The 18,261-nt window shown below is 34.9% G+C and overlaps 2 protein-coding genes across 3 annotated transcripts; both read right to left on the bottom strand.

Annotated features, from left to right (window-relative positions):
• Positions 1-5,008: 5,008 nt before the first annotated feature.
• LOC149491516 (protein SCAI) lies at positions 5,009-8,814 on the bottom strand. The gene is made up of 9 exons (XM_089694950.1): positions 8,610-8,814; positions 8,117-8,299; positions 7,624-7,977; positions 7,304-7,539; positions 6,867-7,055; positions 6,299-6,775; positions 5,999-6,169; positions 5,711-5,913; positions 5,009-5,627 (listed from the first exon to the last, which is right to left on the bottom strand). The coding sequence occupies exons 1-9, from the start codon at positions 8,696-8,698 to the stop codon at positions 5,574-5,576; spliced, it is 1,956 nt and encodes a 651-aa protein (XP_089551076.1). The 5' UTR covers positions 8,699-8,814; the 3' UTR covers positions 5,009-5,573.
• LOC149491515 (uncharacterized) lies at positions 8,695-18,060 on the bottom strand. 2 transcript variants are annotated; one of them, XM_089694962.1, is made up of 3 exons: positions 17,625-18,060; positions 9,094-10,313; positions 8,715-8,852 (listed from the first exon to the last, which is right to left on the bottom strand). In XM_089694962.1, the coding sequence occupies exons 1-3, from the start codon at positions 17,632-17,634 to the stop codon at positions 8,778-8,780; spliced, it is 1,305 nt and encodes a 434-aa protein (XP_089551088.1). In that variant the 5' UTR covers positions 17,635-18,060; the 3' UTR covers positions 8,715-8,777. The 2 variants fall into 2 exon arrangements, with proteins under 2 accessions (XP_089551081.1, XP_089551088.1); XM_089694955.1 differs by having other exon boundaries at positions 8,695-10,313.
• Positions 18,061-18,261: the final 201 nt, after the last annotated feature.

Genomic DNA, 18,261 nt, shown 5'->3' with positions numbered 1-18,261 from the left:
GAGATATTTTGATACCCGAGAAAGGACATAGGCTACTTTTTATCCCGGGAAAATGACGCAATCCCGGAAATCCCACGGGAACGGGAACTATGTGGGTTTTTCTTTGACTGCGCGGGCGAAGCCGCGGGCGGAAACCTAGTAGGTATTATTATAAACAGATGTAAATAGCTTCCCGCGCGCCCTCAAAATAATTCCGAATGTCCTTTACCTATTTTTCAATCGTTAAACTAGAATGCACATCGGATGTCTTGTTTTTTACGGATCTATTTATAACGCAGCGATATAGGCGTTAATGTGAAACGATTCGATTGGTAACAATAATATATGTAACATGTTGTATAACTTATACATATACCTATATAGCCTAAATTTAATTGTACCTATGATTGGTATGTTAGCAGTTAGCACATATACGGTAAATGGTAAATAATGCATTTTTGGGTCTTCGCTAAAAACGAATCTAATATAAATAACAATATTTAAATGTTTCGATAAACGTGTATTGATTCACGCACTATTAATTTCATTGAAGTCCAGCTCAATATTGTATCAGAAAATTCAGTAATTTTTATCGTATTAAGTAATTAATCCATACTAATATTATAAATGCGAAAGTAACTCTGTCTGTCTGTCTGTTACTCAATCACGCCTAAACTACTGAACCAATTTTCATGAAATTTGGTATGGAGATATTTCGATACCCGAGAAAGGACATAGGCTACTTTTTATCCCGGGAAAATGATGTAATCCCGGATATCCCACGGGAACGGGAACTATGCGGGTTTTTCCTTGAAAACGGAGGCGAAGCCGCGGGCGGAAAGCTAGTTGAATATATATTTATCTGTGAACCTAACCCATTTCATATAAACACTGCAAAAGTAAAAATGTGATAAAGTTATACTAATATAGGCATGGAAGTAGTCCTTGGTGGGTTATTCTTATTGACACTAGCAAACTGTGCAGGAGATTCATTATAGTGCATAACTATGCACCTTAGTACACGTTCATTACTATTCCATCAGTCACATAGTCCCATAGAACAGGTGACCTACACGACTGGAGTTAGATAAGGAATAAGATCAACCAGAAAAATTAATATTAAGACTTCATCCGCGGCTTCGCCCGCATAGTCTACCGAAATACCGCGGTAAAATAGCTCCAGCCTTGCTTACAATCTCCATACTCAAAAATCTACTACATATATAAAAATAAGTCGGGTTTTCCGTCCTGACGCTATAACTCCAGAATGCACGAACCGATTTCCACGGTTTTGCATTCGTTGGAAAGGTCTCGGACTCCGTGAGGTTTAGGTATAGCAAAGAAAAGGTGTCTCTGGTGGCGAAACGGAATTCGCCCGGTTTGCTAGTCATATCATAAAATCTCTTGATGATGACATAAAAGAAACACAACAAAAAAAAAAAACAAACTCACTTATATAGTTAGGTTAATAAGGATTATTTTCATGGACTTTAACCTTTTAATCTCGGTTACACGTACAGGTACTACAAGGGAGGGACGTCGTCGTCAAGGTGCCATAGGTATCTGGGACGTGATCGATGACAGTTACAATGATGATGTCCACAGGATGAAACTATAAGGATGCTGTGATTACAGAACTAGACATATGTCGGATTCTCATATTTTAATAATGTAATGTATGAACTGGTGAAAGTAAATTTAATGTTCATATTAATACTAACGGCACCAGTCTTGTACAGATTAAGGAAAAAATTGAAGTTTTTTGCAAATTTCTCGTAGGTTTTTTAACTTTATTGGATATTGTTTAGTTATACCTTTAGTTCAATGTTAGTTTAACGTAACCAATGTTAGAAAAAAGATTACAATGCATAAATAAAGAAGTTATTAATAAATTAAAAAACCACTTTTTTGCACCAGTGTTGGACAGTGAAAAATCTAATGATGGACACCCAGTTTTGGACAACATCCAGTTATGAACACCCATTTATGGACTGTACCTAATGTTGTTTCTCCAGTTATTTACACTTGGAGAAGACTTATAGTTAGCAATCGAATCTTGAAAATGTTGATTGGAATACAATAAATCGGGGATGCATTTATGAAAAATAGTACTTAATAATTATTTTGCATACTTATAATATTTAAAACAGTTTTAATTTCCATTTTCTAGGCAAAAATTGGACAAATGCATCGTTAAATACGAGTCATGTCCGTTAAGAAACACCAATATTGTTTTTTTTTTCTCAATAAGTCAGGGATGAAAAATATAACTAAAAAAGTACTGCCATTCCATCCATTTTGGGACTTATTCTTCTTCGTTATATCACTCTAGTCAGAGCGAACGTGGTCAACATGAGGTTTGGAGGGGGGGGGGGGGGGGTAGATGTTACCCGCTTCACGATGTTCCACCATATCTCTGGCCCACCACCACCATGCCACCATGTTTCCTGGCATTCCGCTACACTCGTGAAGTGAATCGCCAATCTGAATCCGCCAGCAGCCTTAATCTGATCGGTCCATCGATATGGATTCCAAGTTGTAGCACCCTCGTGCTACAATGGATTCCAAATTGTACCACTAGGCAAAAAGCTTTTTTTAAACTGTTGTCAAGATTGTGTGGATGAAATTTAAGCATGTATGCTATATGGTGGTGGAATTTAGCAGCAGAAAGCGATCCAAACAGTTCATCAGAGAACTCTCTATGATAGATGCGTTACAATACGCATAAGTATGCGACTTCTCTACGCAGTGATAGAGAATGAAGCCGAGAACGAGTCGCACAGCACATAATGACCCATTGTTCTAAAATATATTCTTCAGACTTCATGTTTAGATAGATATTATGTTGTTGGACCCATTAGTGTAATTTTAACAAAAAATATCAATGTCCATTATAGGAACCAAAGCAAATCCAGTCATGGACAATTGTTGTACAATATTGGAACCCTTTGTTTGAAATGGTCGTGATAGGTATATTATTAATCAGAAAGAAAAGACAATACAGAGAAGCGCATGTAAATAATAACTTTATAAAAAGTTTATTTTCGACATATGTCCATAAATGGATATATCCATAGAATTAAATCCAGTTATGGACACTGAAGAATTTTATTTAAACAACATAACCTATCATGATACTAAATCGTGTAATATTTCGTACACTTAACTACTATAAATAAAAGTAATATCAAATTTTGCTGACATTTATACAAAAATTCTTATAACTAAAATTGTGTCCTCACTTCCTTAAGGATTTCCTTAGTAAAAATGGATTTCTTCGAAACGAGTCGCAGCAACTAAACATAACGTTCTGCCATCTTCAAACATTTTGGCCGATTATGATGAAGTGTCGTATTCTGATAGCTTATGAACCAAACTTTTATTTTAAGTATTGCCAAATTATATAACGTTAATTTTGGCCTTAATATTTAAATTTAATATTTATTTTGTCCATTACTGGATGCTTGTCCACCACTGGTGCCGTTACCTTACATAAGAGATTTTTATTTAATTATAAATTGAGACAACAAGTTTTCAGTGTAAAATATAATGATATTTTTGATCAACTGTTGGATGCGTAGGGAATTTAAAAATTGTCGAGAAAATTTACCAGCTATATTACAAACTCTAACTTTGTCAAAATATTCCTTGACTGCTTCATAGAACTACTTCATGACACATAGTTTATTAATACCTACGCAGTGGGTCGTCCTTTCTTATGTATTTTAGTTTCCACTATCGAAATGATACAATTACTAAGTATGTTGGTTTTCGTGAAATAACGCAGTTTTATCGAATATATAGAAAGAAAAGATACGTGCAGTGGAACGTGAAACTACTTCAGAATAAGTTAGAATTTTTAACATCAGCTCTATCGTTGTTTTCGCAGAATATGGAGATTTAATATCTAGTATCTACCATAAACTTTTTTTCGATTTGGTCACTCAACTATCGCTCTAATATATGTTGGTATTACTAAACCGGGGTACCTATAATCACGTGTATAACCATCGCAAAGGAATTGAAATGCCAAAGTTACTGCATATCCATGCATAAAGTCACATAAAGTCGAGGTCATTATAACAATACATTATGAATTGGTCATTTATACTTAAAAACCCAATAAAATTGTTTGTTGATCTTATTAAGGTCCTTATATGTTTTTTGTTCTAAAATCTCATGTGATTTTTCATTGAATAGATAGATCGCAAGAGCAAAAGGGATACAAAATAATTAAACACTTGAAGCATAAACATTTATTGCACTTAAAACGCCACTACATTTGTAACATAATACAATTTTTAATAATTCGCCAATTAAAATATTAAACAATTATAAGCTTCCATCACTTCAGCAGCAGACAGAATGTGTTTAATGTACTAGTTGTAATGTACTTTATTTATGTACCTAGTTGTTATCAACGATCATACACTTTCTGGTGCGACTTCAGTGGGTATAATATCTTACATAGCCCTGATCAAGATATAATTCAACTACAATAAGCGCTCATCTACTATTCCAACTAACTACTGCAATTTATAATGATATCTTTTTAATATATTGACTTTTAAAATACGAGCTGGAGATCATTATAGTTATTTAAATGGATTAAAGTTTATAACATCTACTTACATGATTCCAAATATAATATATTACTATGTCATAATTTAATTGAAGATTGTAACATAAAAAAAGATATAATTTAATATAAGTAATTCTTAAACAGTGCAAACATAATATTATAATATAATATTTTTATAATATGTTATATGTATATTTTTTTTAATTTAGTGGACGAATAGATAAATATAATTTTTATGGCTTTGACCCAGAGAGCTTATATATTAATATAATTTAATTCTGTAATATAATGATATAGCCTTGTTTATTTTATTTATTTATTTTTTATGTAACTCAACCGCAGGCGAAAAAGTTGGTTATTAAGTTATATAATATATGTATCGATAACATTATTAAAGACTAGAAAAAACGAACACATTATTACTAGATTATATTCCTAAAGATAATCTCATAAGTAATGTATAACGATTATAAAATTGTTTTAAGCCGAAATGGAATTTTTCATCAATTACATAAATGCATTTGAATATAATATTATAATTTCACTAATTTAACTAACGTTTGGAAGATCTGAAATAAATTTCAAGGTAAAGCGCCTACCTAGGTATATAGCAATAAACATTTGCTTAAAAATAATTTGTAAAGTAATAAATACTTGAGTTTAAAAATATTTGAGCTAATAATTTATTTTAATTCAGTGCATAAAGTATTTAAGTACAATATTATGAATATCAAGAATTTAATATATTTATTAAAGCATATAATTTTTAACTATGGTAATATATTATTAAAGACAATTTTGTAATGAGATACAGGATTGTTAATTTAGGCGGTTATAAAGATGAGTGATGATGGGAGATGAACGCCCTCTAGTGTTGAATGCAACACTTAACAATCGAAAACGTACTACAACCGTAATCGTTATTAGCAAGGCAACAGATGGCGTTGTTGCTAATAACAATTCAATAGAGGAATACAATTATTATTCTACGCGATCCTTTAACTTCTGTTGTTTATTCCCTCGGTCCTGGTCCTGGTCCGGAGACGTCAGAAAAGTGGCTTCTGACCTGAAAAATAATAAATTATTTAATTCCTATGCATATAGAACTACTACTTCTGTATTGACTACAACATAGAATTGAAGATATACCCCCAAAGTTTCAGCAATTTTCAATACGATCGGCACAAGAGAAGAATGCGATAGCAGTTCTTCTGGCAAGGGTGGCACGGAGCGCACGATCTGTGAGCGCGATCGGAAGTTCCTGTTCATCCGCAGAGAACACTCGCAGAACAAATAGCGCAGGATTATCATTCGCAAGAACTCGTCGCCCATAAATGCGAAGAAATTCATATCTGCAAATTTTTAATTAGTTAAATTACTTTGTATTTTGAGACCTACCTCTCAGTAGAAGAAACCTATATATTGATTTTAACATACCAATTCGAATTCGTGTTATAAGTTGGATGCTATGGAAAATAAAGTCTAACACGAGCGGTTCGCAAGCATCTAACAATCTTTCTTCGATGGTGTACAGCTCGCAAGATGCGCAAAATCCCATCATAGGATTGTTGAGGAATAAAGTTAGTAAGTTTCCTTGGTGTGTGCGCTCTGAAATGTGAACAAAAGTCAATAATTTGATTTTATATAATTTAAAATTTTTTCTACATAAATGCCGAGCAAATACGTTAAACCAAAGAAAATATGAGACTGGTAACTTTGAAAGAAATTTGTATGCACCTGTCAAACCTGCTGGCAACTCTTGCGCAGACAAGAGCATCACTAACGGCTGGTTAAAATGTCGCGGTATGTTTTGCATCAATCCTGAGCAATTTGATTCTACGATTATGAAGAGGGGTCGTCTCGTATAGGGGTATATGTCTCCTGGGTATAGTAGGTAGATGTCTTTACCACGTCGTTCCCGCTCCGACTGGCTACCCCTTGAATCCCTCGGTTCTCTGGATTCCCTTGTTTCCCGTGAATCTCTTGAGTCCCTAGAGTCTCTAGGGTCCCTTGCGTCTCTCGGATCCCTTGAGTCTCTAGGGTCCCTTGCGTCTCTCGGATCCCTTGAGTCTCTAGGGTCCCGTGAGTCTCTAGGGTCCCGTGAGTCTCTCGGGTCCCTGGAGTCTCGGGAGTCTCTTGAATCTCTAGCCTCTCTCGGCTCTCTAGGTGTTTCCAGTTTACCAGATGTAATAAATCCCCCACAATCGTAACCGGCTAAAATAAAGAAGATATCATATCATATTAAAGAATAAAAGATAATTGAAATTAATTGTTAAAATGTGTATCATAAAAGTGGTCAACTAACTTATGTTTTCAGCATTACGTGCGTGAGATGGAATGTACCCGTCGGCTGAAATGTACAAAAGTATCGCTCCATTAGGAGGTAAGTCATTGCAGCTGCTAGCCAAGTAAACCAGGAATTGCAATGCCGTAGGTTTAAACAGCAAGTACTTGTGGGGGTTGTCTCGACGAAAACTGTCTCCTACGACGTACCCTGAAAGAAATAATTGTATCTATGCACGAAGCAAAACACGAGAATAATATGCAATAATTGGAGAAATATTTTGGTAATGGATAGGAGGGTTGAGAGAGTGGTAGGAGAATGAGGGTAACAAGAGATTAAAATATCGCACACAGTAACAGTAGTTGAATAAAAAATAACGCATTTGAAAATCTTTCCTTATCAAATAACAATCGCTTAATGCTTATAAATTCGCTATATAGCAGTTACGGCAGCCTCACCTCTCTGGGTGGAATGGGGAGCTAGGGGAGGGCCATGAGCTGGAATGTCGTCGTGTAGAATCTGTGGTGCAGGCCCGATTGGCTCCTTTTCCAGAACTTGCAAAATTCTGTACATGTCGATGGTGAGTTCAGAAAATTTGGCCTGCTGTGTGTTGCTACCAACAATAATGACATCTTGTAGCGTCAGGTACATGTGCGGCCCCCTTTCGATGTATGGAGTATGGTCTGGGTGTATTCTGCAAATAGTCAAATCGTAGTAGTCAATCACTATAATAAATAGAAAATTGGAGATCCCGATCAATCTAAAAAGCGCTTTATACCTATTAGACAGATCAGGTATCGGCATGTCTGTGTATATGATTTGTACGGCTGGTTCGGCGTCTAGGAACGCTTTCACCTCATCGACAACAACAGTCCATTCAATCTGATCTTCAGCATTGTATGCTGTTCCGTATTCAATGATTTGGTTATCCAGTTCACGTATCAAGTCGTCAACGAGTTTTAATCTATTCAAGAGTAGTGAAACAACAATGAACCTCGCGTAGTATCTAAGCTTTTTCACCATTAGTTCGCATTTGTCTTCTTTAACGGCGTGCGTGTAGTAGCGTCTGGCACGGATAGCTTGGTAGAACGCAAAAGCTTCACGAAGGTACGCAGTTTCACTCGTCCTTAAACTAAAACAATATTCACTTAATATATTATGAATCACTAAAATCTAGTAAAGTCAAAGGTAATCGGTAGGTCAATGTTATTCACTTATTTATTGTTTAATTTAATGAAATATAATAAATAAACGAAATGTTAAAAACTCACTAGAAGTGGTAATACAGTTGTCCAATTTTAGACGCTATTTCACCAATTTGCCATCTCTTTAATCCATATTTAATGTCCAGTATGTCTCTGTGTTGTTGTTGAAACTTCCACAACTTTGTGTAAACATCGAAAGTGCGGCCGAAATAAGACTGCCATTGCTTATGTCCGTATTGTGGTAGTTCTCTAAAAAATAATGTCGAGGTGAATACTTTATCAAGTTTAATAAAAGAAAATGCGAAGTACTTCTTAAAAATTGATTTGAATATTACTGTTAAATCATTATCAAAACATTATTGTTAAATCCTCATAAACTGCATTAAAACATTGCGCATATTAAATAATTTTATTTTATAATCTAGGTATATTGGATCTAATGTTGTTCGAATGCAGACAAAAGCTCGTAAATCACTTATTACTTTACTTACTTTCTTTTACTTCAAATAATTCAGTTACATTATTAAAAATTCAAAACAAAATATTGAATGTTGCTTACCTCAAACCGTTAAACAGCACTTTTGATTTCTCCAGTAAGTGACAAAATTCAATAATTATTTTCCTCTCACTCTCTTCCATGGGATTCATGATTGATGATGATGATAATAATTTACGATCTAAATTATATTTTTGAACAATATAACTAAATAGTAAAATTATTATGTGTTTAAAAGTGAAAAAAGTTTTTAAGTTTATTAAATTTATTCACTCTCGTCACTGGACTCTTCGTTGCCGCTGCTATCTGTATCATTTGCTCTGTGAACCTCGGCTTCAGTTACGTACTTTCTGCAGTCGGGATTATAGAAGATCCCGCTAGTCTCCACAATAACAAAGTCCCAATAATATCGATTTCTCATCTTCCTTTGAACTAGATAGAACTCGAACTCTGTACGACCGATTAGGCGGCATCGGTATGCCCTCTCAACGCTATACAAATCTCTGACACTAACTATGAATCGAAAATCGCATAGATCTATCATTACCTCATTTGCAGCTGGCTCTCGTGTCCGAAATGATGGTAAAATAAAATCTGTGCGCGAGCGATTACATCGTTGGTATCGGCGCTGGCATTGGAGTCGTCGATATTCTGTTTCCAGTTCTATATCTGGTTCCGGAAGGTACTGTGCCTCTAACGGGCGCTGCAGTCGAGTGGTCGATCGCGGTTGTGGTGGTGATACCGGTTGCGGCCGCGATACCGATGTGGGAGCCGATCTAATGCGTCTACGAACTGTACGTCTGGCTTGCGCTAGAGCTGATGGTCCAGGTTGCGGCTCGTCTACCGGTTGGGCTGCAGATGCAACTTGCTCTGTAATAAAGGTGATTTCTTCTGTTGGAGGTTGGGTTTCAAGTCTTGGTCGAGTTTTGATAGACTCTGGCGCTGGTGATCTTTCCGCTTGAGCTGCATCTACATGTTCAACTGCTAGTGGCTGTTGTGGTACAGTTGTCGATTCGGATTGCGCCGCTGGTTCCGCATGTATTTGCGCTATTGTTACCATATGCTGCACTTGCGGTTGTGTGGTAACCGGTAGGTGGCAAGGTACTACGGCCCGTTGTTGTTGTCGTTTTGGTACTATTTTTGATTTGACTACTAATATCGGAGCTGGCGGTGCCGTCACTACCAGCTCTAGTTTCGCGGCCGATGTGAGACTCGACTGCGCACTCGATATCGGGGCCGGCTGCGCATCTGATGCCGGTTGAGATTGGTCTGAGGCTTTCTCTTGCAATTGTTCAGACGGTATCAGCTGTGATAGCGCAGATGCTATTGATTGCGCTTGCGCTACCATTGCATCCGGTTCCGTAACTGTGAGCCGAGGTTCGGTTGTTGTATCCGCTTCCGATTGCGGTGTCGGTGGAGGGTCAGATCGTGCTGTTGGTATCAGAAGCGGCCGCGCAGTTGACCTGAATAGCGTTTGAGCTAATTGTGCGTCATCAAATTCTTTTAGCGGGCGTTGTTCTGATAGCTCTCTTTGTAATTCGAGTGGCAAATCCGACGGTCTTTTAATTGGTTCAGGATCTGATTCAGTTGTAACGTCCGAGTGCTCGTCATATACTCCGGACGAGCTCGATTCTGGGTCTGTTTGCAAAGATGGGATCCCGGCATCGGAACTGCTGCTTATTAATATAGAACTGACAAAAGAAGAAATCGACGTGCTGGCTGGTAGGATGGACGTAGCAGTCGAGGTATCGGATGATGGTGTCGGTGCTAAAAAAAGAGTAAGTAAAGTGTTATTGCAAGAAAAAAGGTAAAAAGAAATTGTATGTATGTTATTGATTGCTTAAATATAAATAAATAAATTTTATTTTTATCTGCCGACCTGTAGAAAATAAGTGACGCCCGTATGATGTGTTATTAGTAATTACCGGAGCATAATTATACTTACAAGCAAAATAAATAATTTATAAACAATTCTTTTTTGTCACCTTCCCTATTTGGATCGTCGGTCCTATTTGAGGCTTATATAATATACAACCACTACCTAATTATTATCTTCTATCTCAGTACTTGTGGCAGGCCTGTGTATGTCCGCGTGTAGGTATTAAAAACATACCTACAGGCGATGGCCATTGCGCAAGGGCCAATCTGGCCAGGGCTGCCGCAAGCGAAAGAAGACACGCGCGTGCGCTATTTGTTCGACCTTTAACTTTCTCGATAAATGCAAGACGGACACAAAACAAAAAAAAAAACAAAAGATACAGTGCAGTATTTAATTGTTTAAATACGGATCGTGATCGAAATACAGGTAAAATCTACTTAGATTGTATAAGATTATGTTCCTATTTGTTCAAAATCGGTTAAGAAACATCCACTTAGAATTTTTTCGTCGGAAACAAAAACAATTCCAGATATTTTTACACATACATAAGCAACCCTAGTCCGCGTCTCTTTACATAACTTATTATAAACCGTTGTCTCGTGAATTAAGGCCTGTGTTCCTTCAAAAAAATGGTAGGTATGTGCTGGAACACGTGTTTCGACTGGAACACAAGCTAAATTAAATCATATTGTTTATAAGATTGAGTACATATTTCTTTGAAAACCACTGCGAAGAAAAGCTTCTGTAGCTAGCTACTAGTTATTATTCTTTGCTTGTGGTTTAAATAAGCTAATTCTCAAAATGAAATTCAAAATTTTAAAACGCAAAATAAATTTTTCGTTTTGAGTATAAAATGTTATTCTGCAATTTATCGTTGCAAATTGCAATTTATTAAGTACTTTATTCAGAGATTTCAAAAAACACCTCAAAGGTATAATGCATGTACATTTAAAATATTTGTATAAAATAAATTTACTAAAATATAAATAAATCATATTATGCAAATTATATCGTATCGGTGATATTGAAAGCTGTCGACTGAAAATTTCTACGTAAAACCAAGTAATTGAGTACGCGTGTGGCATTTTCCTGAAACCTAACCTTTGGATCGATAACAGATGTTGACTTTAGACAAAGCGTTGTTAAGGTGCACTAAGCAAATACGGATTTAAATCAATATCCTGGATGAACTAATCATTATCATCACTACATAGAATATAGTTTATTTTATAGATAGAGTAATTAATAATGATGATTACGTCTAGGGTAGACTGGGTACAGTAGTGACAATTTTAGTTTGTCCGCCTATATTTTTTTTTTAAATTATGCTAATAATCTGAACAAAAACTGTGTTATAATGTAGTTTATTCATTGGTTAACGACTTAATGTTAAAACTTTAGGCCTAAATCAAGTAGTTAAATTATGAAAAATATTTATTTAAACAAAGGAAGATTGTCACAATCGACCACATCCCAGGGGCAGTTGTGATAGTACTGGGGGTCAATAGTGACAGTATGAAAATTATGTGAAATGATTACCCAAGAGGATAGAAATGCTCTTAATGATCACGAAATACTTTTTATGACTTTACTAATTATTACTTACATTACAAGAAATATTTATTTTTTATAATATGACTCATTTAACAAAAAATACTTTCCTTGCAAAAGTGATAAAATCTGGAAACAGTTTAACCTTTCACAACTTTCATGGCACTAAAGTATCTTTAAATATATTATCAGTCTCCATTAATACTGACTTTCTATAATAGTCTTCATTAAAAATTAGTAAAAATTACAATACTTATCAAAGAAATGTCAATCACATTCATAAACACAATAAAACTTATGTTTGTAGGAACTCTACTTTACTTTGAAACAAAACTCCAAACGTAATAAAAGTGCTTATCTGTCAAAGAAAAAAAGGCGGGTTGCACTCCGGGAGTGCCGGCAGAAGTGAAAACTTGATTATTAACGTTGAGCATGTTTGATATCCATCCGTCTTACGCTTTTTCGATCAGGTCATATCAGTCAGATCGTGTCCTGATGCGAGTTTAAGATTTTATAACCAACGCCGCTAAAGAAGTTTTCACTTAAAAAATAAAAATATTCTCATGGTATCTTTCAAACAAAAAAAAAAACAAAAATATTCTCATAGTAAAGTAGTAACTATGCGAAAGTCTATCAAAATAAGTAATAATATGCAGCACTGCGCAAAGAAGTCCTGCGTTTTACTTCATCATACGCATCTTCGTACTGCGACACAGTACACGGTACACTCTTTGAGTTTTTCTGATGCGATTTCTAGGCATCTAAAACAAAAACAACAGATTTTACTTATGTCACAACCGTACCCGGTTAAAGTGTCACAACCGTAACCAGAGACTGTTTTTATAAAAATACAATCACCACGCCAAGACAAAATAACCTACAATAAATGTAATTATTGATATTAAACTGCTAATATGTGACTTATATCGATGAATAACACTCAATACCCTATCAGCATAGATATTACAGTAATTTGGAAATGAAAATGAACGAAAAAACTTACTTTTTGGCGGTTAAAATCAAAATGGGCTTCTGCTCACGTAGGTACTCACTGCGCGGAAAATGATGCAACCCTGTGAAACAGGTTGAGACGAGCAAGCCGCTCCTCTTTCCCCTTGCATGACCTCTGCTATTCCCTATATTTTCGAAAATATGACAACTGTCACTACCGGGACCTGGCACAACTGTACCCAGTCTACCCTACTTGTTCAATAAATGATTTGTTGAGGATGGTTTTAGTATATTATTTATTGAGTTATAGAAAAAAGCGAGTGAAGCCACGGACGAAAAGTAGTAGTAGTAGTAGATTTATATGTATATGTACCTAGTATTATAATGTCACTAGTTATAAAAAACATTCGTAATAGATAATATTATACATAAATATACAAGTAAATTTTCAGATTATTAAAACTGAAAACTATTTGCTATAGAATTCGATAACCTAGGATTTATGATATAATGTCTGTTTATTGTATTGTGAAGGTAATTTATACCAGCAATGTTTCATGTTATTACACTAAAATATAATGATTATTATTTATGTACCTAATCATGTTTTAATCTTTAGTAAAAACATATTATGGTGATAGTCATCGATTGTTTTGAAATACTATTAACTAGAGTTGTACCCGTCATAATAAATTTGAATGTTTCGCAAAAGTTAACTCATCAAAACTATCCGCCATAGAGTCGAGTATAAAGACACTATTAAGACAGTGCGCGCACGAGCAACTTTCTCTCCGCAACTATTTTGTCTCTCCCACCTATGGGCTAGTATGAAAGTGCGCGCACGTAGCGACGCAACTCCCCATACAAATTGATGGGAGAGACAAAATAGTTGCGGAGACAAAGTTGCTCGTGCGCGCTCGCTCTTAGATAATTAACTTTAGAGGTAAACTGGAAAATGTTCCACGAAACACTAAAATAATTACATCTTATTAAATTGGTTGTTAAATAATTTTTCTGTTATTCAATCATATTATCACGTAAGTAATAACCCTATATATATATAATACACAATATAAACAGTCATCACGAACAAAACGATTAACCATACTACATGTTCACTTATAATAATGAATAGATGGATTGCAAAAACCATCGATTTGTCGATCAATTGAGTTAAATTAATGTCTACACACATCCCACTTTGTGTATTGTAGGTTTTGTTCAACCACAGTGTACGCACAAAACAACAGTAAACCCAGTTTATTTAGTTTACATTGATATTATATAATTATTATTAGCTTTGTAATTTTTCTTTGAAATATATTAAGACATTATTTTGACTAGAAAAACGTAATTTTAAAATGACGACTTACGCAAAACATACTTTCAATAAGCTTCGCTTAATAAGCTCGTAAGTCTTGCAAATATATTCCTTTATCCATTCGCAATATTACCATTACGATTCCTTGTAAAAGATATAATAATTTGCTATTGAAATATTCCATAAATTGTTTTCCATTCCGTACTAATTGTCTGCTGATCGCTGCGTGCATCGATGCCTTGCTAATTGGTAAAACTGTACAATTTTATAATCAGTACTCTATAGTTATACTTTAAAGAAAGTTATTTACATTAACGACTTATTGAAGCCACTTTTTCTTAGAGACTTGTGAATTATTGCAATATAATTTTTTACTTTACAATATGTAGAATTTTAGGTTAAATATTTTAATCCATGATTACCTACATAAAACCTCTTGTTTGGTAAGTTTGCCTTTAGGTTGTAAACTCCTGAACATTTTTTTTAAATTTCCTCTATATTTGGGATTTCTTTAACTAGGTATTCTAAAATATAGTTTTTGAAATTCTAGAATCCCTTGCATTTTGACTGCCGCGGTAAAGCTATTGCATGCTATGCCTTCAAGCCACACCTCCGCGCCCGTCGGAGTGGGGAGCGTGAGGTTTTTCGTTGCTAAATTTCTGGATTCGGTCCCCGCGCTCAAGGCCTGCGATAGAAGCTATGCAATAGCTTAAAAAAAATTCGATAGCGCGTTCAAAATGGGCCTTTGTTATGGACCATATTGTTTTGGACTTTTGTCAAAATTCCCAAGATATGGCCTTTTGGGGAATTTGGTTTATTTTGCCATAAAATACTTTTCGCTTGCGTATGTAGGTAGATCGCCTATGTGAATATTTCAAATTTAAGTATTGTTTAGCATACTTTATAATTCGCTATGTCTATTTCTATTTTATGTAAAAATATTTGCATTTTATAAAGTAAGAACACTATGAAATCCTACTAGTAATTTAAAATTCAATTTAAAAAGATCGTCGGAAAAGTCGTCAAAAATATGCGTTATGATATAATCGAAAATCGTCAAAAGAGTGTCAAAGCGCGACCCTAAATTAAAGAACGGTATTGCTAACAATTTTTTGGTTACTTTTTCTTTATACTTTCCGGAAACTATTCCATGGATCAAGTCTAGCAAATTGGCTCTGCGCTTTTGCCATGTGAAACTTTATTATATTTCAAGTCTTGTGAATTTTTTGATTGCAGGCGGAATACGAGTATCCGTGTTTTTTAAAATATATTTTCAAAGACTAGTAATTACGATGTGTAGTTAGAAAATTGGGAACGGAATTTAATATGATATTCAGTGCTTTGAAGTTTTTTCCTTGTAATTTGTTTATGATTTTGAGAATGGAAACTATCAACCCAGCTTCCGAGTAGATAGATTATTTATTTTTTCTTCTATGTGTAGTATGTTTGTTACTCTGTGTTTTTACGTTACAATCTTTGAATGTTCTTTTGTATGTTTGTATAGTTTTATTCTTTGTTTGTGTGGTTTTGTGTGTTTGTATGGTTGTTTGTTTTCTTGTGTTTGTTTTTTCCAATTTTATTTGGATAATAATTAATTAATGCGACGCATTTTAAATCTTGTAACTTATGTTTAAATTATTTTTTAGCTATTTTTATTTGCATTATGTTATAGGAGAGCCCAAAAATTTAAATTTGAGTATTTGATATGGAATCTATCGAGGAGCAAGCTCATAATTATTATTTCTTCTGTGTCTGGTGGTATTTGTATATCTGTAGTACCTATATGTATCTATAAGTTTTTTACTCTTTCTAAGATTTTGTTTTACGTCTTCCGCTTGTCGCTACTGAAAAGTCTTTGAAAAAATCTGAATGTGTATACACATACATATATGGTGCTAGGTTCGTTGCTCGGCTCGGGGTTAGTGTGGACAATTTGTTCACAGTTTGGTACGGGGTTCGGTTCGCGGTGCGTGCAGCGTGTAGTGAATGTAAAGCATTATTTTATACAGCTGTTTTTAATTACCTATGCTTTTGTTGTCTCTACTTTGTTTTCTTATGCTATTAAATAATTAATGAGACGTGTTTTTAAATTTGTAAATTCCATTTCTTTTTGAATTTCTTAATTTTATTTGCATTATGGTATAGGATAGCTCTTACTTAAATGTTACCATTTTTAGCTTTAATAAGGTCTTCGGCCGTCGCATTTTAGCAAACTTAATATGCCTACTACATACATTTCTGTCAAAATTGTTGTATAGTTATTAGATACATTTTAACAGAAATTTAAACAATGTAATCTCATCCTTTTTTATTTTTACGCTTTCGAAGGCTGTTATAGCTAGGTATATTTGCAAAGGCGATCATATTTTAAGCAATTTTATACATAATGCAGCAGCAATAAGGCATAATGTACTATTTAAGAGTAAATTATTCAGGTTACATTTTGAGTAATGATACAGAAATTTATAAAAAAAAGTTTTGAAAAAAGCTTGTATACCTACGACATTGCTACTATGAACTCTTAAAGACGCAGAATAAAAAGAATTAAACGCGCTCCCGAATGCTCTTTGAGATAAAACAAGCTATTTTCATTGTTTTATTGTATTTCAGAAGCTTCATTTAAAATTAAATGGTCAGTAATCACTGTTGTAATGAAAATTGCATCGCTATTTCTTTGTAACGTGCTCTATAATGAAGGTAATTGAATGTTGCGACAGCGGTTAAAACATAATATCAATTTAAAGAGATATTTTTTAAATAATTGTTACAAATTAAACACATATTATACTTAACAGTAAATCGCAAAAAAAATCTCCGTCGTCGTTGCAAACACTGCAAACCGCCAGCAGCACCTACTTATGTCTTTAATGATACTTAAAACGTGATACAACAAAAAATAATGAAAAGTCGCAAAGAATGTCGCCTACAAGCTCGATAAAGCATTAAACTTAGTGCAGATAAATTAATTATTTGTCGTCGTCGTAATTTTATTATTTTTAATTAATTATTTACTTATAAAATATTAGAACATCGTCGGAAATAAATAATAAATTACATCTCAGAACGATATTCGAATATCCTAAAGCAACTCGGAAAGTTTTTAGGCGGAGGTTCGGGCGCGCCAACAGGTAGTTCAACAAGTGGTTGCACTTTCACAGCCTCAAATAGGATAATAAACTGAGCTCCGGTATTCGCTTTGCAACTATTTGCACATCATTTAGCGAGTGCTATTAATACGAGCGTCAAACTAAAATAAATACTTGTAATATTTACTTTTGCTATCAAATGGAATCAATGCATTCGAAATTTCATTTAAAACGATTTATACAACATGTTTAATAGTATGAGAATAATTATAAATACACTAAGTACATACCTTTCTTCATTTTCTTGAATTCACCGGGATGAGATTAACATAAAAATTTCAACGACCTTTTTACGAACTTATTTAGCGCGGATGAAACGGGCATTATTTAGCGGATGGATTGCGCGGTGAACTTACTCATTTTTAAAACATATAACGGTTGATCTCACTGTGTTTTAAAAGTCAATATATTAAAAAGAGCGTTTAAAACAAACGGCCGAACACCGACGCGATGCCCTTAAACACATTTAGCACGAGCCCCACGACCGTGTTAAGAACCGCGGCGAAAGGTGCAAGGATCTGTGGGTAGAACACGAACAGGATGCCCACAACGATAAGCACCAGTACGAAAAGCAGGCACAGGAGTGTCCACTTGAGGTCGCAAGAGTCACACATCGCGAACCGGTTTCATGTACAGACGTGTGAAGCAGAGGACGGTCGAGGGCTGTGTGAGCGGCGGCTGCTGCGGCCCGGAGTCGCCGGGACCAGCCCGCCCCTCTGCAGTGACGCACAGTCACTCCTACTCGCTTATGCACCTGCGATATTATATTTTGCCATGCAGAGTTTAAGGATAGTTTTCGATAGCGATGCGCACTTATCACGTTTCGGAATTGGACGCATCTGTGATGGTACATGTCGATATTTTTCG

This window comes from Colias philodice, chromosome 1 (assembly GCF_061535455.1).
Source record: "Colias philodice isolate Cphi_HAF_F1 chromosome 1, ilColPhil1 Martin Lab GWU primary, whole genome shotgun sequence".
NCBI lineage: Eukaryota > Metazoa > Arthropoda > Insecta > Lepidoptera > Pieridae > Colias > Colias philodice.
This window is presented reverse-complemented; position numbering and strand designations above follow the sequence as displayed.

Coding starts and splice junctions, on each gene's coding strand:
- LOC149491516 (XM_089694950.1), bottom strand. CDS start 8,698: ATGAATCCCATGGAAGAGAGTGAGAGGAAAATAATTATTGAATTTTGT. Junction 7,978..8,116: donor CAACTGTATTACCACTTCTA/GTGAGTTTTTAA, acceptor ATATTGTTTTAG/TTTAAGGACGAGTGAAACTG. Junction 6,170..6,298: donor GTTGCCAGCAGGTTTGACAG/GTGCATACAAAT, acceptor TTCACATTTCAG/AGCGCACACACCAAGGAAAC.